The sequence below is a fragment of the Coenobita brevimanus genome, chromosome 52 (assembly GCF_032717465.1).
Source record: "Coenobita brevimanus isolate Jiangsu-jjx chromosome 52, ASM3271746v2, whole genome shotgun sequence".
NCBI classification, from domain to species: Eukaryota; Metazoa; Arthropoda; class Malacostraca; order Decapoda; family Coenobitidae; genus Coenobita; species Coenobita brevimanus.
In genome coordinates, this window is record NC_137005.1 from 1,675,576 (window position 1) to 1,700,942 (window position 25,367).

Here is a 25,367-nt window from a genome sequence, read left to right on the forward strand (position 1 = left end):
AGGGAAGAGGTTGTGTAGATCAGATATTCATTCTTAGATCTTTAGTGGAAAAGTTTCTAGAGAAGGGAAAGCAGTTGTATGCGGCTTTCATGGATTTGGAGAAAGCATATGACAGGTGGATAGACAAGGATTGTGGACAGTATTAAGAATATATGGAGTAGATGGGAAGTTGTTGAAGGCCGTGAAGATTATATATGAGGGTGCTAAGGCTGCGGTGCGTGTGGATAGTGAACTGAATGAATTTTTCTATTTGAAGGTTGGATTGAAACAAGGATGTGTCATATCTCCATGGTTGTTCAGTATGTATATGGATGAGGTTATGAAAGAAATACAAGGTAGGGCAGTGGATGTTGGAGCGGCCCTAGTGAAAGAGGGCAGTGTTTGGAAACTACCTATACTGTTGTTTGCAGATGATACTGTACTGTGTAAGTGAAGACGAAGGGGAGCTGCAAGGCTTGGTGAATAAGTTTCTGCAAGGCTTGGTGAGTGAGTTTGGGAGTGTGTGTAAGAAACGGAATCTAAAGGTGAATGTAGGGAAGAGTAAAGTTATGATCTTCGAGAGAAATGAAGTCAGTGAATGTATAGTGAGGCTGGATGAGGAGGAAATGGAGAATGTGAGTGTGTTTAAGTACTTGGGTAGTGTGATGAGTAAGGATGGAAGTTTAGAGGGTGAAGTGTTTGATAGGGTGCAGCAGGGAAGTAAGGTTGCTGGTTCCTTGAAAACAGTGATAAGAAACAGGGAAGTGAGCATGAAAGTGAAAAAGTTACTACATCACAGTATTGTGATACCAACTCTAACGTATGGAAGTGAAGCTTGGACCTTGTTGGAGGGACAGAAGTCAAGATGAGAGCAGTGGAAATGAGTTATTTGAGAGGAGCATGTGGAGTCCACGTTGAGTACACCGCTTCCCGTTCGATCAGCGAAGTTAAGCAACGTTGGGTCTGGTTAGTACTTGGATGGGTGACCGCCTGGGAACACCAGATGCTGTTGGCATCCCTACGTCAAGTGGGGTTGGTGGAGGATTAGTGCCCCTCCCTGTAAAACAATTAACTCTAAGCCCTTGGCCACCCCGTCCGGGATACATGGCGTCTGGCAATGAATGATGAATGAATGTGGAGTCACATGGAAAGACAGACTAACAAATGAGGAAGTGAAGGAGCGTTGTGGTGTGGATGTGAATGTGATAGGAAGTGTTAGGAGAAACACACTGAGTTGGTTTGGCCATGTGGAGAGGATGGAGAGCGAGAGACTGACGAGGAGAATTTATGTGAGTGAGGTGGAGGGAGGGGGAGGCCAAAGATGAGATGGAGGGATGGAGTGGAGATATGAGAGAAGGGGTGTGTGAACTGGGAGCAGGGCTGTGAAATGGCAGGGGACAGGGCGACATGGAGGCGATGTGTTTGTGGCCACCCCTTATGGTATTAAGGTGTCTGGCAATAGATAGATTTATCATATATCAGATCAGTTATAGCATGAGTTCTGTGGGGATACATTTTTGGCCAAGGGTTCCCCACAAACAAGTTTCCACCTTACAAAAACTGGTTGTTATTTCACCACATTGCACTTGCTGCTTGAACTCCATCACAACACTATTGTTCTGTCACCAACACTAACATGTTCAGTGGTGACGAGTGCTCACATAAGTGAAATTTCTGTCTTATAGTGGAAAAAAGTGTTAATTTTTTTTATCATCATGTAAGAGATTCATTGCATACTTGTTCATTGTAGTGTGAGGGTCTGCCATAATTTCTAACCAGTGCCAGAAAATCTCATTTCAGCTGAGAGTTTGTTCTAGAACCGTGAGAGTGTCACTTGTCATGCTGTGCCTTTTTTCCAGAACATCACAACTGGCCAGGTGATATTGGGGTGCGTGCAAGAAGTTCGTGACTATGAACTGGTTGTGAGTTTACCACATCTTCTTGTTGGGACAGTGACACTAGCTCGAATCTCCAAGGCATATACCAGTCTTCTCACAAAGGTGAGTTAGTAATGACAGCACTGTGCAATACATATTGCTTTTTTTTTTTTCACATATGTATAGGGTATGGAAATCCAGAAACTGAATCTTTTAATCTATACTGTATTGAAAACACATTTTTTAGGCAAAAGGATGCCATAGAAGAGAGTGGATGAGGAATTTGGGAGGAATTTGAGTTTAAAGTGCAGGGACTGTAAGAAAATGTTCTGGAAAGAGGTGAAAAGAGTAAGACAGGGTGGAAGTGAAGTTAGCAGGGGAGTGAACGATAAGAATGGTAGATTACTAGTGGAGAAGGGAGAAAAAGTGAGCAGATGGAGAGAACACTTTAAGGAATTGTTGAACATAGAGGATGAAAGTATTGCGAGTATAAGTGGCTGGGGAATGGCCACGGTTTGAAATGGCCACCACTTTATCCCGTCACCAGAAGCTAGGGAGGGACTCCAACCAGCAAGGCCAACCATACCTCAGTTGTCTGTGTGACTGTGCCAGGTGTAAGACGATCTTTTCTTAACCCTTCTCGTCTGATTCCGTTCCCTCCTCATGTGGACTTTTGCCTCACTCACTCCTGCCAAGCCTCTTCCAAGGATACTAGGAAAGGACTCAGTGTTGGTGCCATACGGCATGCCTTGGACACGACTGTGTCTAGTTTATCTAGTAATGGAGAAGTTATCACGTTGAGAACAAAGCCATAGCCGGTGCCGCAGGCAGATGTACGAAGACATCCTGTTCCCACTGCAAAAGTTAGTCCTCTTCCTCACATCATTACTCATTGAAGCAACGACCTATAGACCTGAGGATACTCTCATTCGCAAGAAGAAGAGTTGATGATTAATATGGTCTTTAATTCATTTCCTTATCTGCTGTAGTTTCTGATATGTGAGGGTTAGAAGTAAGGTTATTTTGTGGAATTTTTCTGTACTGAGGTGTCACACAAGCAGATTTTAGCCCAGCATCCAGGGGTTAATAAAGGACACAAATTATATGTAGATGGTTTGGCTTATAGGGTGGAACCAGGATTCTGAGGGCTTGAATGGCGTGTGAATGATTGTGTGGTCCATTTCACGGCACATGCTAATGTTAGTTATCCCACTCATATCCATTTCATCATTAAGTAGGTAATCGTTTCTGGAAAACTGCTAAATGTATATAATGAAACTGTATCAAAAGGTATCTGTAGATTAATGGAATGAATTCTGTTAACTGTAAAAAGAAATTAGTGCATTTCCTGCACAGTTATTCAGAGTTCCCTGCTTGTGAAATATTCCCTCAGGTGGCAGAGACTGAAGGTGAAGTAGAAGAGAAGGTTCACACTATTAAGGAGCTATACAAGCCCGGCCAGCATGTGGTGACACGCGTAGTGTCCCTGGAAGAGGTTAACAGCAAGGTTAAAGGTGAGTTGTGAAATTTTGTTGGAAGTGAGTTGTGCCCATGTGATATAGCTTGAATGTATTGGTTTTGTGATGAGGAGGGGTAGATTGAGGTGGTTCTGGCATTATGAGAGGATGGAAGATGACGAGTGGGTGAGGAAGGTGAAAGGTGTGAATGTCATGGATAGAGTTGCAAGAGGCAGGCATAAAAGACCTGAGATGAAGTCATAGAGTGTGACTACAAGGATAAAGGACTGATTAGGGAGGCTGCGAGAGATTGAGCAGCATGGAGAGCAACCATTAGTTAACCAAGGCCAATGCATGCAAGCATGTTGGAGTCCTTATAAATGACAAATATACAGTACTGGTATGTAGATATATACATACTGTATATATATATATATATATATATATACAAAATAATAGAACAGGAAGGAAAAACTATCTACCTATCTATAGCCCGACGCCCTAATCCCGCAAAGGGTGGCCGCAGACAAAACGCCTCCAAGTCGCTCTGTCACCCACCATTTGACTACCCTCCCCCCAACTCAACCCCCCCTCCCTCATATACCTCTCAACTCCATCCCTCCACCTCATCCTCGGTCTACCCCTCCCTCTCCCTCCCTCCACCTCACCCACATACACCGTCTTAATCAGTCTCTCATTCTCCATTCTCTCCACATGTCCAAACCACCTCAGTGTATTTCTCCTAATCTTCTCAACCACATCCACATCCACCCCACAACGTTCCATCACTTCTTCATTCGTCAACCTGTCCCTCCACGTCACTCCACATGCTCTCCTCAAATGAATAAAAAAATAAATAAATAAAAAATCCAAACCCCAGATTACTGGCATCCTCCATTCATAAAATATCTGTAACAGTTGGACTTGAACAGCTGCGGGTTGAAGTTTAGGGGAAGACAACTCTGGGGAAGCGAGTTCCAGAGAGATGCAGTTCAGAGAATAAAAGAATTCTGATAGGCAGAAGTTCTGCGATATGGCTGTGTGACATTCCAGTCATGAGTACTACCAGATGCCCGTGTAGCACGAGGGAAGGCATGGAGAGGTGGCAATGTGGAGAGGATGGGGGATGATAATTGGGTGCAGAAAGTTGGAAGCGTTAATATTAGGGGTGGGGTTGTGAGGGGTAGGCCAAACAAATCCTGGGACGAGGTCATTAAGTGTGACCTCAGGGTTAAGGGACTGAACAGGGAGGCTTCCAGATATCAAGCAGCATAGAGAGCCACCATCAGGTGACCATGGCCGACGCATGGATGCATTTTGGAGCCTTCGAAAACAAAAATGAATTTATTATATATATATATATACTGTATATATACTGAATATGAGAAGTAGGGGCGTGGAAGAAGTTCAGAGGCGGAAGAGAGAGTTATATGTAGAAAGAAAGAGAGAGGTGAAAATTACTGGCATCCTCCATTCATAAAATATCTGTAACAGTTGGACTTGAACAGCTGCGGGTTGAAGTTTAGGGGAAGACAACTCTGGGGAAGCGAGTTCCAGAGAGATGCAGTTCAGAGAATAAAAGAATTCTGATAGGCAGAAGTTCTGCGATATGGCTGTGTGACATTCCAGTCATGAGTACTACCAGATGCCCGTGTAGCACGAGGGAAGGCATGGAGAGGTGGCAATGTGGAGAGGATGGGGGATGATAATTGGGTGCAGAAAGTTAGAAGCGTTAATATTAGGGGTGGGGTTGTGAGGGGTAGGCCAAACAAATCCTGGGACGAGGTCATTAAGTGTGACCTCAGGGTTAAGGGACTGAACAGGGAGGCTTCCAGATATCAAGCAGCATAGAGAGCCACCATCAGGTGACCATGGCCGACGCATGGATGCATTTTGGAGCCTTCGAAAACAAAAATGAATTTATTATATATATATATATATATATACTGTATATATACTGTATATGAGAAGTAGGGGCGTGGAAGAAGTTCAGAGGCGGAAGAGAGAGTTATATGTAGAAAGAAAGAGAGAGGTGAAAAGATTAGTAAGAGAGAGTAAGAAGAGAGTGGATGAGGAATTTGGAAAGAATTTGAGTGTAAAGTGGAGGGACTGTAAGAAAATGTTCTGGAAAGAGGTGAAAAGAGTAAGACAGGGTGGAAGTGAAGTTAGCAGGGAGTGAAGGATAAAAATGGTAGATTACTAGTGGAGAAGGGAGAAAAAGTGAGCAGATGGAGAGAACACTTTAAGGAATTGTTGAACATAGAGGATGGAAGTAATGCGAGTATAAGTGGCTGGGGAATGGCTGGGAGAAGGAGGGAGATGAGAAGACAGGAAGAAATCAGTAGGATAGAAGTTGTGGAAGCAATGGAGAAAGTTAAATCGGGGAAAGCCCCAGGAATTGATGGAGTGTGTGGTGAAATGCTGAAGCATGGGGGAGATACAGTAGTAGAATGGATGTGGAAGATGTGCAGATTGGCCTGGGAGGAAGGTAGAGTTCTGGAGGATTGGAAGTCAGGTATAATTATTCCCTTGTACAAAGGAAAAGGGGAAAAAGAAGTGTGTGGTAATCTTAGGGGCATTTGTCTTCTTAGTATAATAGGAAAAGTGTATGGTAGGATACTTATTGACAGAGTTAGAGAAAGAACAGAGAAATTAGTTGGAGAAGAACAGGGAGGCTTTAGGAAGGGAAGAGGTTGTGTAGATCAGATATTCATTCTTAGATCTTTAGTGGAAAAGTTTCTAGAGAAGGGAAAGAAGTTGTATGCGGCTTTCATGAATTTGGAGAAAGCATATGACAGGGTGGATAGACAAGGATTGTGGAAAGTGTTAAGAATATATGGAGTAGATGGGAAGTTGTTGAATGCTGTGAAGAGTATGTACCGTACGATGGTGCTAAAGCTGCAGTGCGTGTGGATGGTGAACTGAGTGAATTTTTCTCTTTGAAGGTTGGGTTGAAACAGGGATGTGTCATATCTCCATGGTTGTTCAATCTGTACATGGATGGGGTAATAAAAGAGGTACAATGTAGGGTAGTGGATGTTGGAGTGGCCCTGGTGAGAGAGGTGTTTGGAAACTCCCTGTACTGCTGTTTGCAGATGATACCCCTCCAAAACTAATGCTGGGACACGAGTTACGATTGCCGGTTGATCTCTTAATGGGAAGACCACTTGGTGAAGAGCTGCTTACAGGCACCTCCAACTATGCAAAACATCGTCAGGAAAGACTGGATGAGCTAGGCTACATCATCAAGTTCCAGGAGCTTTGAAGTTTTCAGGCAAAGCAATGAAGTGTAAGTTTGATGCCAAGGCAAGTTAGGTGAGGTTCAAGGAGGGTGACAGGGTTTGGCTGTACAATCCTCAGTGGAAGAAGGGACAGTCACTGAAGCTACAGAGCCCACAGGATGGGCCCTGCACTGTGATGGATCACCTGTCAGATGTAACGCACCAGATTCGGGGAGGCAGGAAGTCTTGTCCAAAGGTGGTATACGTAAATCATCTGTGGCAGTAACATGGGCCAGGACAGTACAGCTGGGACATCTCCGAGGAATCATGCACACCTGTAGCTGATGTTGTTGAGGAGGACCAAGGAGCTGAAGCACAAGAGGATGGTGAAAGTTTCCTTAAGGAAGAAGTGAATCAGGATTAGAACCAAGACATTCCAGAAGGAGAAGACTGTGTGGAAGAGGAGGGCGGCATTGGAAATAGCATAAGAGAAAACCAGAGAATTTGGAGGACTATCTTGTGTATAATTAAATATTTAGTTTGGATTAAGGATTATTCTTGTAAATATTGTGTGATTTCGTCAAGATGACAAAAGGACTAGGGAGGGGGTAGTTATAAGAAGCAAGAGTGTTAGTTGTGTGGTACAAAAGAGTTCCTGTTGGTTCTCATTACGAGTCAGAGTTGCCAGATAGTTTGCTGCTCTGAGCGGAGGTATCTTGCAAAGCTATGCATTAATTTTTATTTTCTTCTCATTAATGTTTTATTTATGTGATTGATTGTTAAATTATGTAATTGAACTTCAGTTTGTATGCTAAAGACTTTAGAGTGCTACATAATATAAGAAAATTCTGGAATATTTTGGATGGCTTAGATATGGGAACTGTTGCTGCTGCAAGTATGTGGTAGATCATTTAAGTGTCATGCAGTGTTATAAAAGGATGGGGGAGAGAACAGAACAGTCTCTGTTAGTTTTATTTGTACTTGTGGCCCTGTGAAGTTAGTGTAGCTCTTGTGAAGTCAACAGTGTAATTATTTGGAAAGTAAAGACAATGAATGTGAGAAGCTTATGTTTACATACAGTGCCTGAGTTGATCTCTTGTTGTACACTGAAAGGATGACCCCAGGAAAAACAACTCACTGGGCAACTTCCTTCCCATATTGAGCTACTGCTGTTGAAGCTGTGGCAGTGTAGGATGTGGATGTAACAATATTATTTGGTTGAGACTTTATTTAGTTAGATAATTTTGGCTGAATGTTTGCTGTTTCTTTTCAGTTAATCTTACATTAATGCCCCAGGAAGTCAACTTTGGCATCTCCTCTTCATTCCTTGAAGCCGGTCATGTAATCGTGTGTGCAGTGTCCAGTGTGGAAGATAATGGATATGTTATGGACACTGGTATTCCCCATGTTAGAGCAGCTTTCCTGAAAAACACACATGTTGAGGGTTCTGGTAAGTGAATTTGTTTTTTTTTTATTACAGTAAATCCTCTGTATTAACCCTATTCGATGCACCCCGGATCACTTTCGATACTCCCTAGCTAATATGTAGCAATACTCTCAAGTTTTTAAGTAATGCATGATTTTAAGAATGTTTTCTTATTAAATGACTGGGAACACAACAAATGGTGATTCAAAACCAGAAAACTGGGTTGAAATAGTCCCTTTCTCTAATATTAACAATTTTTTCTTGAGAGTGCTGAACAAAAAGGAAATGCATGATGATGAGTGAAATATGTGGGACCTTAGGCTACGCAGGCCTAACTGGCAACAACACAGCTTCAAGATGTATGATACAGTTTCCAAGATTGGTGGAGGTGAATGGTGATGATGATGATGACCTTGTCGTGGAGAGAGTAGCTGAGGCCGAGGATGAAGAGGAGGGCCAGCATGATGATAAGAGGAGGGCCAGCATGATGATATATTGAATAAAGAAGAATGGATACCAATTAGACACAGGAAGCCATTGGTAAAAACTAGATTAATCACTTCTTTGGACAGGTGCCTGAACAAACAATTATGACATTTGTGTCATGCCACATGAGCTCAGGGAATATAAATGCATTTTAGAGAAGCCCCAGAGAAAATTAGATGTCAGTAAGTTAATAACATGGACCTATCATACAGGAGGTTGGCCTGTTGAGAATATATTGCCTAGTGAAGGATGTTTGTTAGGAAAGGTAAGGTCAGCTAATACAGAAATAATGGCATGGGAGTTGTTTATAACATCTAATATAATTGAAGGTTTTGTAACCCATAATAATAATAATCTGAGTATAAATACCGAAATTTCTAATACAGACAGTGCTGAAATACCAACACATGTCATGGTGACTGATTCCATAGAATTAAAAAGCTTTTTTTGGCCTGCTTTTGTGCAAGAGGCTTTTTGGGACAGAATAAATATTGCTATGAATGTCTCTTCATGGAATGGTTTGGTCACTCAGTATTTGGAGCTGTTATGTCAGTAAAACAATTTGATGTCTCACATGCCAACATATCTTTCGACAACGTTGATACCAGACACCAGAGATGGGTACATGATCGTTTTGCAGCAATCAGGGAGCTTTTTGAACAGTTCAGTACATGTTGTTGCTCAGAGTTAGAGCCAGATGACTTCTTGACCATTGATGAGATGTTGTATGGGTATAGAACACTTAGGGTACTGAGAGTACAGAGAGAGCAAACCCATACGCAACGGCCTCTTATATAAATCTGTTAATGCTGTTAGATATCCATTTACTTTTAGAACAGCTGTATATTCAGGTAAACCTTCAGGAGAGCCAAGGCCACACTACATACGCAGTACAGTTCCAACAGTGAAAGCTCTGGTAAGTCAGCTACAAGCCTCCGTCGACTTTAGAGGTAGGATTATTAGTCTGGATAGATTGTATACCAGTATAGAGTTATTTGAGTGGCTTCAGACACAAGGTATCACTGCCTTAGGTACTACAGATTCTACTGGAAAAGGCACAGCACCAAGGATAAACTCAGTCTCTGAATGGAAGGAGTCTCTGAATGGAAGGATAGGTCACATCATGTTTACTGGAATAAACAGGGGGAGGAAATGAAACTAAACTTCTGTGTAGCATCCACCAAGAGCAAATGTAAGAAAAATGTGCTACATCTGAGTACAGTCTTCCCTATAGTGGGCATTACCAAGGATGAATTGAATATATATATATATATATATATATATATATATATATATATATATATATATATATTATTTAAGTTGTATGATTTCACTAAAAGAGGCACTGACATTATGGATCAGAGGATCAGTTTTCATACAATACACACTAAATGTAGAAGATGGACAATGAATGCCCTTGGCTACACTCTTGATGCTGACATAGTAAATTTACAGACAATTTATTCCTGGTGTACAGGAAACTATTCAGCTTGTCACTCAGTGTAGAGTCACCCACAGGCAGACTCTACACTGAGTGACAAGCCAAATGGTTTCCTGTACACCAGGAAACCATTTACGACGCTGGGTGGTAACCATATAACCAAATTATGGGCACCTGGGTGGTTTAGTGGGTAATTGTGGGGCTCCAGTCGGTCTAGGTTTATACCAAAGGGGTGGTTGTGGTTTACTGCTCACGTAATGCCACTCAGGGATGAGTGAGGCTGGTTACTCTCATCTTAAATGTCAGGATCAACTGCCTAGCCCCGGGCTCCTACGTTCCTTATGGGGCAACATAGGATTGGGTGACTGACGGACGGACAGATGAAGTTTTTAATATTGATGAGTGATAGACAAAGGTTCATGATTAATTTCATTTAGCACCATTTTATTTCTTTTGCTTTTCCTGTATATTAGTGAAAGAATAGGATTAGGATGATATTAATGATGATAAAAACATTACACTTCCCTCAATCTTGCAGGTATTGTTGGTGTGGGTAGTGTTGTCCGATGCGTCATTACTAAGCTGATGGGAAAACGTGAAGAAGAGAGCACAGTGCGATTGCACGTGAGTGCTGCTGCCCGAGCAGTCAGTGAAGCCACACTTGATCTCTGTGACACCACCAACATGGCTCTGCTCCTTCCTGGGACAGCCATCAATACTTCTGTCTCGAAGGTAGTTTCAAATTAAAGTAATGCTCATATGATGCTATGCTTTCTCATAATGAAGGTTGACCATGGTTCAGCTGATGTTTTTGATGGATTAGAAGCTAAATTCAGTGCAAAAATGACTTACTTATTTTTAACCCAGATGTTGCTAGAAATTGTTAGATGAAGAAATCTGTGATGTTTAATATGATGAGTAGCAAACAGTGAATCATATCTTGGACTTGTTCTGTTTACCTGTAGATGGGTTTCCTGTCTAAGGATCATATTCTAAGTGTCTTCAGGATCATTAGTAACACCACTTCCATAGCAGTTTATTCTGAACCTTACTCCTCAGTATCCTCCCTGATGTTACTGATGCAAACTGCATTAGTATAAAAACAACATAGATGGCATACAAGAGAATACTGTATTTAGGTACAGTATGCAAAACAATCACTTAGAAAGTCATGCTGTGAAGTCTGGTACCACTTGGAATACAAACCTAAGAGTAATGAGTATATGGCTAGGTACCAAGCTTGTAGCCAGCTTCACTCTTGTGGTATTATTTCACTGGGTCAGTGGTAGCTAACAATCTGCCATCTATCTACCACATAGATACAACTCAGGTTCTTCATCTTCTTCACTTTTCCCCCAATTGTACCGTCTCAAGCAAAAGTTTGCTGACAGTCACCTCTCATGTCTTCCACATGCAGTAGAACCTCAAAACTATGGATTAATGGAGGAATGGGGGGTGTCCAATGATGCCGATTGTCTGGAGTTGCTGATGAACACAATACAAATCAAAATAATCCTAAATAATAGCCCATATGTAAAGAGGTGAAAAGAGTAAGACAGGGTGGAAGTGAAGTTAGCAGGGGAGTGAAAGATAAATATGGTAGATTACAAATGGAGAAGGGAGAAAAAGTGAGCAGATGGAGAGAACACTTTAAGGAATTGTTGAACACAGAGGATGGAAGTGATGTGAGTATAAGTGGCTGGGGAATGGCTGGGAGAAGGAGGGAGGTGAGAAGACAGGAAGAAATCAGTAGGATAGAAGTTGTGGAAGCAATGAAGAAAGTTAAATCTGGGAAAGCCCCAGGAATTGATGGAGTGTGTGGTGAAATGCTGAAGCATGGGGGAGAGATAGTAGTAGAATGGATGTGGAAGATGTGCAGATTGGCCTGGGAGGAAGGTAGAGTCCCGCAGGATTGGAAGTCAGGTATAATTATTCTCTTGTACAAAGGAAAAGGGGAAAAAGCAGTGTGTGGTAATCATAGGGGCATTTGTCTTCTTAGTATAATAGGAAAAGTGTATGGTAGGATACTTATTGACAGAGTTCGAGAAAGAACAGAGAAATTAGTTGGAGAAGAACAGGGAGGCTTTAGGAAGGGAAGAGGTTGTGTAGATCGGATATTCATTGTTATATCTTTAGTGGAAAAGTTTCTAGAGAAGGGAAAGAAGTTTTATGCGGCTTTCATGGATTTGGAGAAAGCATATGACAGGGTGGATAGACAAGGATTGTGGAAAGTGTTAAGAATATATGGAGTAGGTGAGAAGTTGTTGAATGCTGTGAAGAGTATGTACGATGGTGCGAAGGCTGCAGTGCGTGTGGATGGTGAACTAAGTGAATTTTTCTCTTTGAAAGTTGGGTTGAAACAGGGATGTGTCATGTCTCCATGGTTGTTCAATCTGTACATGGATGGGGTAATAAAAGAGGTACAAGGTAGGGTAGTGGATGTTGGAGTGGCCCTGGTGAGAGAGGATAGTGTTTGGAAACTCCCTGTACTGTTGTTTGCAGATGATACTGTGTTGTTGAGTGAAGACGAAGGGGAGCTGCAAGGCTTGGTGGATGAGTTTGGGAGAGTGTGTAAGAAACGGAATCTAAAGGTGAATGTAGGGAAGAGTAAAGTGATGGTCTTTGAGAGAGGTGAAGTCAGTGAATGTACAGCGAGGTTGGATGGTGAGGAATTGGAAAATGTGAGTACGTTTAAGTACTTGGGTAGTGTGATGAGTAAGGATGGAGGTTTGGAGGGTGAAGTGCTTGAAAGGGTACAGCAGGGAAGAAAGGTTGCTGGTTCTTTGAAAGCAGTGATAAGAAACAGGGAAGTGAGCATGGAAGTGAAAAAGTTAATTCATGACAGTATTGTGATACCAACTATAACGTATGGAAGTGAAGCTTGGACCATGTTGGAGGGACAGAAGTCCACATTACTATACATGATACTTAGATTTACGGCACTGGTTTTATCGTCACTCATTCCTCTCTTATTCGTTGTCATATCAATACCCCTTGTTTCCCTCACTTATAGTTCCTCACATACCACTTCCTTACTGTCATAGCCATCACTCTCCAAAAAAAAGTTTTACATTCTTCCTCTGTCCTTCTGTCATTTTTTCCTTCATTTGTTCCATCAAAGATTTTAAAAATTCTCTTTCTTCTTCATTCAGATCTTTTCTTACTATAATATTATCCATCCCTGCCTCTTTACTTAGTTTCCAGGTAACTCTAAGTATATCGTTTACTACACTTTCTGATGACAGCCTAACTCTCATTAGTCTTACTTCCCCTTTCTTATACAGCCCTATCCTCCTTACTTCCTCAATTTCTTTTTCCCACTTGTTTCCTTCGGGATCAATCTTGCCTAATATTGTTCTCACTTGATTCGTGTCTCTCTTGAGTCTCATAGATCTAACCTTTTCTTCCTCCTCCCTATTTCCAAATATTACCACACATCTGCTCCTTTCTACAGTTTCTCTTACTACATTCTCTTTTTTCTTCAATATTTTCACTACATTTTCTTCCATTTTTTTTCTTGTTCATTTCCCTTTCATCCTGAATGATTTCCCTTAAGCTGACCACTTCTTTCTGTTCTTCCACATGTGCCCACTTTGCCTTTTGCACTTCAAACACACTACTCACCTCCGTTTTGTTACTGCTACATTCTAGTTTTCTCCTTAATTCGATATTTTCTCGTTTCAAATTCTCAAACTTCTGGTTTGCCGTCTCATTGGCCTGTATCAGACTCTGTATAGTGTTTTCTGTATTTTCAGGCATGTTTCTTGATACCAGATCCTCTACTTTCTTTTCTGATTCACTAGCCCTCATGGTCAATGTTTTAACCTGCAAATTCGGGTCCCTCTATGTTTACATTGTCGGCCATGTTTGAGGGTGGTTACAATACTGAACAGCTGTTACCGAAATTCCTATAAACATTCATGAACACTCACCGACAATAGCTCTTTACATTTTTGGTGGTCTTTATTAATTTACAATGCTTTAAACTTTAGAGAAGACTAAAGGAGACAGGACAAACATAATTCCTGGAAACTACTTAAGGTTTGCAGCAGTGGTTGAGAGGCAGCTGAGACACGTCCGATCGCTCTGACTGCTCCTGTGTGTGTGTGTGTGTGTGTGTGTGTGTGTGTGTGTGTGTGTGTGTGTGTGTGTGTGTGTGTGTGTGTGTGTGTGTGTGTGTAGGGACGCAATGCTGGTTGATTTTTTCCTATATGTTCATTCTTTTACTGAACAAAATTCGTTAAGTGAATATGACGTTTGGCCAGCTGAAGGTTGTCATTAAAACCGAAATTCATTAAAAGAGGGTTTGGTATATCAAGGGTTTACTGTACTTGGGTAGTGTGATGAGTAAGGATTGAAAGTTTGGAGAATGAAGTGCTTGAAGGAGTACAACATGGAAGAAAGGTTGCTGGTTCTTTGAAAGCCAGGGTTGGTGATTTTTTTTTTTTTTTTTTTTTAAATAAAAAAATTATTGATTTTTATTTATTTGATTTTTTTATTTATTTATTTCATTTTTCTGTTTATTATATAGCTAATATTTTAAAAGCAGTATACTGAATACTGTTAACTTCATGTCCTGTCTATCCACTGATAGTTCAGGCTGAAAGCTAGTGCCCAGAATCCAGATACATACCTGTTTAAGTTCTGTCTGTATACTACTGGTTAAGGCTGAGTTGCCAGTGGTAATCAAGACAGCATATTCCAAAGCTGATTATATTACCACGCAGAAAAGTCTTAAGCTGATATTATTATGACATGACCTTAAGTGACCAAGCATAGCCTACCTATTGTTATAGCTTTGGTTTTTTATTTATGGCTCATTATTTTAGATGTACAAATAATTTCTGTACTTAGTTACACAAATGTAAAAATATTTTTTCTGTCATACAGTGTAACAGTTTCTAATGGCACCATTCTCCAAAATCATCTAACTTAATGCTAACGTATCTGAATAAATGAATGCCAGCACAAAATTATACACAACTTTTATAAACCTTCAGGTTTTATTTTTGTTAACTTTAGATTAAAAAAAAAAAAAAAAAAAATTTTTTTTTTTTTTTTTTTTTTTTGCAAAAAAATCAGTGATTTAATCACATGATTAAATCAGTTTGATTTAATCAGTGCCAAGCCTGTAAATGAAAGCAGTGATATGAAATAGGGAAGTGAGCATGGAAATATAAAAGTCGCTGCATGATAGTATTGTCATGCCAACTCTAACGTATGGAAGCAAAGCTTGGACCTTGCTGGATGGACACAAGTCAAGAGTGAGAGTAGCGGAAATGAGTTATTTGAGAGGAGCATGTGGAGTTGCATGGAAAAACAGACTGACAATGGAGGAAGTGGAGGAGCAGTGTGGTGTGGATGTGAGTGTGATAGAAAGCCATCCATCCATCCATCATCCAGTCCTATGTTGCCCCATGAGGAGCATAAGAGCCTGGGGCTACACAAGTTGGTCCTGGCATTGACGATGAGAGTGACCACCCTCACTCATCCCTGAGTGGCATTATGTGAGCAGTAAACCCCAGCCACTCCTTGGATATAAACATTCACTGGCTCAGCCTGATTGGAGTGCCATAATTACCTACTAAACCAATAGGCGCCAAAATTTGGTTATATGGTTACCACCCAGCGCAGTAAATCGTTTCCTGGTCTTCAGGAAACCATTTGGCTTGTCACTCAGTGTAGAGTCACTCACAGGCAGAAGGAAAATGAAAGAATGAAGGAAAGAAAGACAGAAGAGGATGGAAGGAAAGAAGGATGGAGGAGAGGCAAGGGCAGACACCCAAGAGCAGCACTACATCGAGTGAGTAGATGGCGAGCATTGAGAGATACATTGAGATGGTTTGGTCATGTGGATAGGATGGAGAAGAGGCTAGTGAGGAGAATGTATGTCAGTGAGATGGAGGGGGGAGAGGGAGGGGGAGGGGGAGGCCAAGGATGAGATGGAGGGATGGAGTGGAGAGGTATATGAGAGAGGGTTGTGTGAGCTGGGGGAGGGCGGCGAAATGGCGGGGGACAGGGTGACATGGAGGTGATTTATTTGTGGCCACCCCTCACGGGAATAAGGCGTCTGGAATAGATTATTTTCAACAGAGTGCTGTGTCTCATACTTCCGTAAATGTCGGAGAGTATCTTTTTTCTAATGCACATGTGTGCTTCATACTGCAGTCACAGAGATTATTTCATAAAGTACCTTCCATCACCACTCCCAGCAGTAGAGTGTTTGTGAACTTTTGAGTGTTATATACCTTCTTTGTTTCTGCCTCACCTCCCTCACTGCATGGTCAGCCATCAATCTACTTTCACTGTAAATAAGCTACTCATTAATATACAGTAGTTTACAGTATTAGCCTTTGAGATATTTGTATTGTTGTTTTTATTGTTGGTGATGAAAATCTACTCATAATAACCATTGTTGTTAATGTCACTTGCAGATTTATAAACACGGGCTGAAGGTCTTACTCGCAGATGTGGATGGCGTTGTGAATCGTTTACATTTGCAAACACCTTTCAGCCAGAGTAGCCAGTATGAATTGGCATATAAAGTACGGGCTCGTGTACTGTATGTCATGCCCCTCACCAAAGTTGTTCACCTTACTCTTCAACCCAGTGTCTGTTCCAAGAGGTTAGTTCCTGTTGTTTAGGTCATAAATTTAGATTATCTAAGTAAGGTAAGCACCTTCCTTGTTATAGGACAGATCTCTGATGCTTGCAGAGAGACCGTGAGGTGGCCTTCGTCCCATGTATTGATGTAGTACATTACCCTTCTTGCCTCAGTTTTTTATTAATACTTGTACCTGGTAATCTTGTGAGTAAGAGTCTCCAATTGGATGTGGCCCATGAGGGTCTGATTCTGAGGGGATGGTTGGGGTATGTTCTTCACATACTGCCACTCAGGAATAAGCAACTGGTCACTTCTGCCTTAAATGTCAGCTGAATAGACTAGTTCCAGGCCTCTGTGCTCATGTACTGGACTGGATGATGAAGGACAGTTCACAGAAGTGAAAGTACTGTATTAATATTCAGGGATTGTCTCTACTTTTAGAGCTACAGCTGTGGCAAAAATTGCAGTACAGTAAAACTTCGATATAACAGACTTCAATAGACCAGAATTCGCTTTTATCGGAATGGTGGATCTACCAGACTAAATACCTATATATCGGAAAAAGTCAGATAAAGCCAGAAGCAGTCCGGACTGCCTGACCACTTCAGCTGTGTTCACCACAATAAGGTAAATAAAAGACATGTTTATCAGTGTACAGTGCAGCACTATTATATATATTATACCATTTGATTAATGTAGTGAAGCTATAACAGTACAGTACCGCAGCGGTAGCCAAAAGTTTCCAAACTGTTCGTGCAATCCGGACTAATGTTTGATATATCGGAAAAAGTCAAGATCAGCAGGGAGAAGTCCGGATGTTACTTTTATCGGAATTTCACTTTTTTTTTTTTTTTTTTTTTTTTTTTTTTTTTTTTGGCCCCATTTAGTCCGTCATAGTGAGGTCTTATTGTACTTGAAAAATTAATATCCAAGAAAGCATTGGCTAGAAATTCTGTTCAATCACCTGATCCTACTGATCATTGCAGATTGATGGTAGGTGTATGGAATCTGTTGTCAAAATCATCACAACCAAAACTCTTACCGAAGAAATGATGTGAGATATGATCCAGAACCAAAGAATATAACGGTGCAAAAACAGGAGAACAATCAAATAGTGTTCCCATTGAACTGAACTATTCATCCACACTTCATGCAGTCCTTTGAAACTTTGGGTTCACCTCACAAGCATCCAGAAAATTTATATACACAGGGCAGTAAAAAGAAAATGAGTGAATTGATGGTGTGATGTGTTGAAGGCCAAAAACATGCTTTCACATGAAAGTGGGACGTGGTGTTAAAGGTCAAAAAGATGCTTTCATATGAAGATGGAAAAAGTTTGGACAGTCAGTAAATTTGTTGTAAGAGCAAATTGGGAAAGCTGAGAAATCAAAAGAAGTAATGAATGGGTGATATGGATAGACAAAGTCTATATAAACCCCTAACCTTCAGGTGTCATTCGGAACTGTCAAGAAAACGGTGGCTGGGCGTAGCTGGGTGTCGGTCAGAACCACACTTGTTTTTGCACCACAGTTTGAAGTAACTGCCACTTTATCTCATCACAAAAAGACTCATAAGTACTTTCTCCCATAAGATTAGTTTTTCAAAATTGAGAAATTCTCAAATTGCAGCATGTGCCGTTTCATTTGGCTGCAATTTAGGAGATTCCAAAGTATATAACAGCCATGCTTGCTGCAGATTAATATTAGTGTTTTCAATAAATTTGTGACTGTTTACCCTCAGTACAGTACCATATGTATACCAGATTATAGAGTGGACTTATGGACCGTATGTGATGATAGTAATTTTCTTTCCAGCCCTGAACCTGACCCTTTACATGGCTTGAAGGTTGGTGAGAGAGTTGAGGAAGCTGAAATCTATGAATCCAAGAGAAGTGGCATTTTCGTAAAGTTAGGTGAGAAGTGCCGAGGATTTTGCTCCTGCAATCACCTGACAGACAAAGGGAAACCACCTAGAAATATTCAGCGAGATTTCCCAGTTGGAGGAAGGCGAATGTGCCGCCTCATCAAGTACAATTATATGGACCAACTATTTATAGTCTCTCTCCAGAAGTCTGTCTTGGAGCAGCAGGTAATTCCAAGTTGATTTATTCGTAGACATTTTTATACAGGTACATTTTTTCACAGTTTTGAAGGCCTGGCCATGCATATATGTGGAAGCATTTTTTTTTCATCTCCTGTTGGCAGCTTTATATGCTGCCATCAAAATACTGTATAGTGGGCAGCATTTCTAGTAACCATATGCCTTTTTACTGTCACCTATTTCTCCTTTGTCACTGGGATGGAACTGAGTGTGCTTCTTCTCCCAAGCCAACTTCAGTCCAAGACCAATAAATCCAGTTTCCCCAGGGAATAGACTTTAGTTGTTTAGGAGACATTTGTATGTACTGTAATCTCAGACAGAACTTTGTGTTAATGTGGTTCAGTTACATGTGTGACAGCCATTTACTGACTTTTAGGTCCCACACCACTTCCATGGCTGTACTTTCCAATCACAGGTTCTTTGTGTGTAACAGTGATCCATAGCCTAACTTGGTGTGAGAGACCGGTATTTGTTTTGTCTGTTGAATGTATTGCAGATCTGTATATTGCAAAATCAGGAGATTTTTAGGATTCATTCACTCAAGTTACAGCAGTTGAACTAAATGTAAAAACATTATAACACCTGCAAGGCAGTGGCATTACATTATTTTACTTTAGAAAAAGGATGTAGCTCAGTTCCCCTGCTTTGACTTACATAAGTTGTCCATTTAGTTTTTCATTTGATAATTATCTTCATTTATTTGGAAAATTGTATGTTATTATATGTTGTTGTGGTGGATGGGAGGCACCCATCATCCACTCAATCATTGTAGAGATGCCATGTGATTTCTACTCTGAGTGACAAGCCAAATGGTTCCTTGTACCTAGGAAACCATTTACTACACTGGGTGGTAACCATATAACCGGGGTTTCTGGCAGGGTTAAGTGTCCACCAGGTTCCCTACCCAAAACCATTTAATCATGGCAGTTGTTTCAGAGACCCTCAGAGGGCCCAATGCTTGCCTAGGGCCCCAACCAAATGGGCAGATTCACATGGCCATGTGGAATGTGAGAGGTGTGAATGAGAAGAGCAAGAGGGTGGAAGTGGTAAATGTGTTCAAGAGTGCGAGATATGCCATGATAGCATTGTGTGAAACGAAGATGAAAGGGTGTGAAGTGGAGGAGTGAGAGGGTGTGAAATCTGTAAGATTGAGAATGAATGGGCAAGGAAGGAGTTGCATTGTTGATGAATGAGTTGTGGGAGAGTGGAATGAGAGGCTAGAAATGTGTCAGCTCAAGGCACAGTGGGCTCGCACAGTGCGTGAGAGATTGGGCGGTCCACAACCTTGTGCACTGAGAATTCTTGTACTGGGAATACATAATCTTATGGGAATAATTACATATGGGCAGTACTTCCTCATACCTGGACATTTTTTGGCCCTTAGAGACATAATAAAGGTCATATTTTTCAGACATTGTACTAAAGCTATAGCTACAATAACAAAAATATGGGTAGTCACCTTAACAACAGTAGACAACAGGCCTGATGACCTTAAATAACAGGGGTTCTGAGGCGCGGCAACACTTACAGCGCCGCACTCCCCACCGCACCAACACTTCCCTCCACAGACTCCTCTTGATCACCTTCCCCAGGAGCATCAAAGTCACTCACTTCGGCCGTATACCCTTCAAAGTCCAATGCTGACACTTCTGACATTGCATCCTCTTCATCCTCAACAGGAACAGGAGCAGAGGATGTCGCTGGTTCTGCAATTTCACCAACTTGAGCCTGCTGTATGTAGCATGTTATGAGCGTCTGTCTTCTGTTTATTTCTTCCCTGTGCCTGTCTGTGTAGAAACACAAGAGTTTGTCGATACCAACCAGAAGTTCCGCCGTCCTTATGTTGCTCACTTCCTGTTCCTTCACCTCTTCCTTGAGCTTATCCACGGCAGCAAGGATTTTGCTAATGTTTGACATACACAGCTCAGTCCTGCCTTCCATCACGCTAGGCTGCTCAACTTGACTCTGCCTGGCGTCGGGCTCTGCATCAGCCTCGTCTATCCATTGCAACACTTCCTCGGGAGGCTGTTCCTCAGTAGCAGTGTGCACTTCTTGTATGTCCGCCAATGTAACGTTCTCGAAACCTGGTACAGCTTGTGCTGCTGTCAGTGTTGCTGCCTCAGCCTCGGCCAGTGGTTGAATGGCCGTCTCCTGGGACGAGCATAAGTGAGGCACGAGCATTCGCCACGCATGGTTCATCATTGCAGGTGTAATCTGGTGCCAGGCTTGTAGGAGAAATTCAACTGCGTCCTTCACCGTAAAATTATGCCAAAATGCCTCAACAGTCATGGCATCTGTGGCAGGTCGGGATACAGGTGCTGGTGGAGATGGAACAGGAGCAGATTGCTCATCAAGGTCTTCGTCGTGATCTTCTTGTAGGGCATGAAGCTCCTCTTGTGTGTCGGTCTTCCTGCATAGGTAGTCGTACACTTGCTAATGGTAGAAGTGCTTCACAGTGGCGATTAGTTCTTGATCCAGTGGCTGCACTAGTGACGTCGTGCGGGGCGGCAGAAACACAACACGACAATCCGTATGCAGATCTTCAAGGTATGGAGGGTGACTTGGTGCATTATCAAGCACAAGGAGCATCTTAAATGGAATGCCCAGTTCCTGACACTTGGCCCTGGCATCAGGGACACACCGCCTCGTTAACCAGCCTGCCATAATGTTCCCGGTCAGCCAACCATTTGCAGACTTGTACCAATACACGCCACTTGCATCCTTGTTCATGAGGTTTTGTAGCACCTTGGGTGTGAAGCTGTGTGTACAACAACTGGCCTCATCTTGTGGCTCCCAGACAGGTTTACAGCGAACATTACCGTCATGTTACACTTCTGGAGCTTGCGACCAGGGGCTTGTTTCTGTCATTTAGCAATGTAAGTTGATTTGGGCATGCCCTTGTAATATAACGACGTTTCATCGATGTTGTAGATCTCATCCATGGTGTACTGTCCCTCTTCAATAATCACAGGATAGTCTCTCGCAGCCAGCTCGTCGGCAGAGGCAGGTTCACCAGACACTTTCACGTAACGGAGTTCTTTGCGCTTGAGAAAACGGTCCAGCCATCCAACCGATGCCCTGAAAGGTTTTTCCACTTTTAATCTGCAAGATGCTGCCTTGTAAAAGAGCTGGGCTTGGTTCCGAATAAATCTTCCATTCAGTGGAACACCTTCCTTTTCCTTCCTCATTATGAAGGTGGCAAGATAGCACTCCATTAGTATCATAGCACGATTTCCCACCCACGAACGGCCGTGTAGTTCAGAGGCACCGTACGTCTTCACTACAGCCTTTATGGCTTCACGGTTCTTCCACACAGTTCTCATTGTAGATTCAGCCAGTCTCAGGGCTCTCCCGATGACAGTGTTTCCTTGACCCTCCTCCTTCATCTTAATGATCTTTAACTTGGTGGCCTGCGTCAGAAGTTTCTTAACTCTCAATTACAGCGTATTTCTTATTTGCCGCTGCCAGATTACAGAAATAATCACTCCTTGCAGTCATATCATCATCGTCCTCTAACTTGCTGTTATCTAAAGTCATAACCTTGCTACTCATTCCTCCATTTCGTTTTTCCATTTGTTTTCTTGACTGCCCTGTAGTATTTCTGTGTGGTAGGTGGGGGCACTCGCCATCCACTCACTCAATGTAGTGCTGCTGACGGGTGTCTGCCCTTTCCTCTCCTCCATCCTTCCTTCCTTCCATTCTCTTCTGTCCTTCTTTCCTTCATTCGTTCCTTGTCTTTCTGCCTGCGGGTGACTTTGCACTCCCTCTTCTGTCGTTCTTTCCTTCATTCTTTCCTCTTCCTTCTGCCTGTGGGTGACTCTACACTGAGTGACAAGCCAAATGGTTTCCTGTACACCAGGAAACCATTTACTACGGTGGGTGGTAACGCCTGGTGGTTTAGTGATTAATTATTGTGCTCCAGTCGGATTGAGCCAGTGAAGGTTTATATCCAAGGGGTGGTTGGGGTTTATTGCTCATGTAATGCCACTCAGGGATGAGTGAGGGTGGTCACTCTCATCTTAAATGTTGGGACCAACTGCCTAGCCCTGGGCTCCTACGCTTCTCATGGGGCAATGTAGGATTGGATAATGGATGGATAGGTGGAATATTCTTCCACCCGTCATTAATAATTCATCCATACTCTTCATGACTTCTTTCATCTTCCCTTCCACCTTGTGTAGCATCTTCTTTAATTCTTGTTTTTTTATCTTGCTTTTTAAATTCTTTTGTACCACATACCCTGCACCACCTGTTTCCATCCCTCAGCACACAGTTTTAGCCCTGTTCCTCTCTGCCCTTTCCATATTAGTATTCCCTCCATTCCACAGCCAACATCATGTTTATCATCAAGCCCTTTTCAGTCAGAATTCATAGCACAGGATACCACAACTCTGCCATACTCTGCTATTTGCTACTACTTCCCATCTCTGTTTATAACTTATTGAGCATCCAGTGTTGGTAAGAAAATTTTTTATGAATTCATCAACTATTCAGGTGCTTCTGTCTGAGGTTGATAATAGTAACATGACATATTACTTAATACAGTACATGAACATACATACAGCATACATGCTTACACATTTTATAGAAAGGCAGTGTTACATGATTGCCTGAGTCACCTCCATTCATCTGATGGCTTCTTTCCAGGCTGCACAGTTGCTTACAGCGGCCTGGTCGTCTTTCAATCCAGAGATCTCTTTACAGGACACCGTTACATGTATTCCTTAGTCTGCTTATAGGGCATGTTATTTTCAACTTTAGGTTTGCCCTCCACTTCATTGATGCACTCTTATACATTCTTCGCATATCCGTACCATTTTAGCATACCTTCAAATGTTGTCATATATTCTCAGTACCCAAGCTTGTGCTGAATAAAAACATGTTTCTCCCCAGACCATTGGATACCAAGAATTAGAAGCAGGCCAGGTGGTGAAGGCTACCATCAAGAAATACAGTGTTCATGGAGCTGAAGTGGCAGTAAGCAAGTTTGTCAGTGGCCAGATTCCTTATCTACATCTGACTGACTCTCGCATGCAGGACCCTAGGAAGAAGTATAATGTTGGAGATGTTGTAAAAGCAAGGGTGCTGAAGGTAAACCCTGAGCGACGCCACATGCTACTTACTTGCAAAAAACAGTTGGTAGAGTATGAAGGAGACATCATAACTGAGTTTAGTGAAAGCTGTGTGGGCACAGTGACTCGGGGATGTATTGTGAGTATCCTTTCAGCTGGTCTGCTAATTAACCTGTACAATGATGTCAAAGGGTTTGTCCCAAAGTCCACTACTAAAGCTACAAAAGAAGACAAACTGGATGATGTATATGAGGTTGGTCAGGTGGTTGATTGCAAAGTTTTAAAGGTATTTCCTGAAAAGAAAAGCATGACACTAAGTCTTGATATAAATAAAAGTAAACATGTAAAGAAGGAGTGCAACAAGCCAGTGGATGAAAAATCAAAAGAAGCAGTGGAGATCACAAAGAAAGCTTCAAAGACAAAGAGTGCTGGTGTTAATAAACATGTAAAGAAGGAGCACAACAAGCCAGTGGATGAAGAATCAGAAGAAGTTATGGAGATCACAAAGAAAGCTTCAAAGACAAAGAGTGCTGGTGTTAATAAACATGTAAAGATGGAGCACAACAAGCCAGTGGATGAAGAATCAGAAGAGGCAATGGAGATCACAGAGAAAGTTGCAAAGACTGAGAGTCTTGACGTTAATAAAAATAAACGTTCAAAGAAGGAGCACAAGCCAGTAGTTGAAGAATTGGAAGAGGCAGTGGAGATCACAGAGAAAGTATCAAACACAAAGAGTCTTTATGTTAATAAAAATAAAAGTACAAAGAAAGAGCACAACCACCCAGTAGGTGAAGAGTCAGAAGAGGCAGTGGAGATCAGATACAAAGTTTCAAAGACAAAGAATCTTGATGTTAATAAAAATAAAAATGCAAAGAAGGAGGACGACAGGCCAGTGGGTGAAGCATCAGAAGAGCCAATGGAGATCACAGAGAAAATTTCAAAGGTTAGTGTTGATTACTTTTATATTGCAGTTTGCATTAACAAAGACCAGTGTACATTACTGAAGTATCTCTAGGGTAGGAGAATCACTTTAGCAGTTACTGTCATTGTTATTCTTTTTCATATTGCATGTTATATGCAAGTCAGTGAATGTATAGCGAGGTTGGATGGTGAGGAATTGGAAAATGTGAGTATGTTTAAGTATTTGGGTAGTGTGATGAGTAAGGATGGAGGTTTGGAGGGTGAAGTGCTTGAAAGGGTACAGCAGGGAAGAAAGGTTGCTGGTTCCTTGAAAGCAGTGATAAGAAACAGGGAAGTGAGCATGGAAGTAAAAAAGTTACTACATGACAGTATTGTGATACCAACTCTAACGTACGGAAGTGAAGCTTGGACGTTGTTGGAAGGACACAAGTCAAGAGTGAGAGCAGTGGAAATGAGTTATTTAAGAGGAGCTTGTGGAGTCACGTGGAGAGACAGGCTGACGAATGAGGATATAAAGGAGCGTTGTGGTGTTGATGTGGATGTGATAGGAAGCGTTGTGAGGAACACACTGAGGTGGTTTGGCCATGTGGAGAGGATGGAGGGTGAAAGACTGACGAAGAGAGTGTATGTGAGTGAGGTGGAGGGTGGAAGAGGGAGGGGGAGACCGAGGATGAGATGGAGGGATGGGGTGGAGAGGTATATGAGAGAGGGGGGTGTGAGTTGGGAGCAGGGTAGTGAAATGGCGGGGGACAGGGCGACTTGGAGGCGATTTGTTTGTGGCCA

The 25,367-nt window shown here is 42.0% G+C and overlaps 1 protein-coding gene and 1 pseudogene across 1 annotated transcript in view; both read left to right on the forward strand.

Moving 5' to 3' along the window:
• Positions 1 to 25,367, forward strand: part of Rrp5 (Ribosomal RNA Processing 5) — a 75,477-nt gene that overhangs the window by 6,926 nt on the left and 43,184 nt on the right. Inside the window, exons 3-9 of the mRNA XM_080272938.1 lie at positions 1,839 to 1,979; positions 3,250 to 3,370; positions 7,808 to 7,984; positions 10,426 to 10,619; positions 16,322 to 16,512; positions 18,306 to 18,579; positions 23,485 to 24,606. Coding sequence (XP_080129064.1) covers positions 1,839 to 1,979; positions 3,250 to 3,370; positions 7,808 to 7,984; positions 10,426 to 10,619; positions 16,322 to 16,512; positions 18,306 to 18,579; positions 23,485 to 24,606 — 2,220 coding nt within the window. The remainder of the gene's footprint in view (positions 1 to 1,838; positions 1,980 to 3,249; positions 3,371 to 7,807; positions 7,985 to 10,425; positions 10,620 to 16,321; positions 16,513 to 18,305; positions 18,580 to 23,484; positions 24,607 to 25,367) is intronic.
• On the forward strand, positions 878 to 994 carry LOC145400550 (5S ribosomal RNA; annotated as a pseudogene).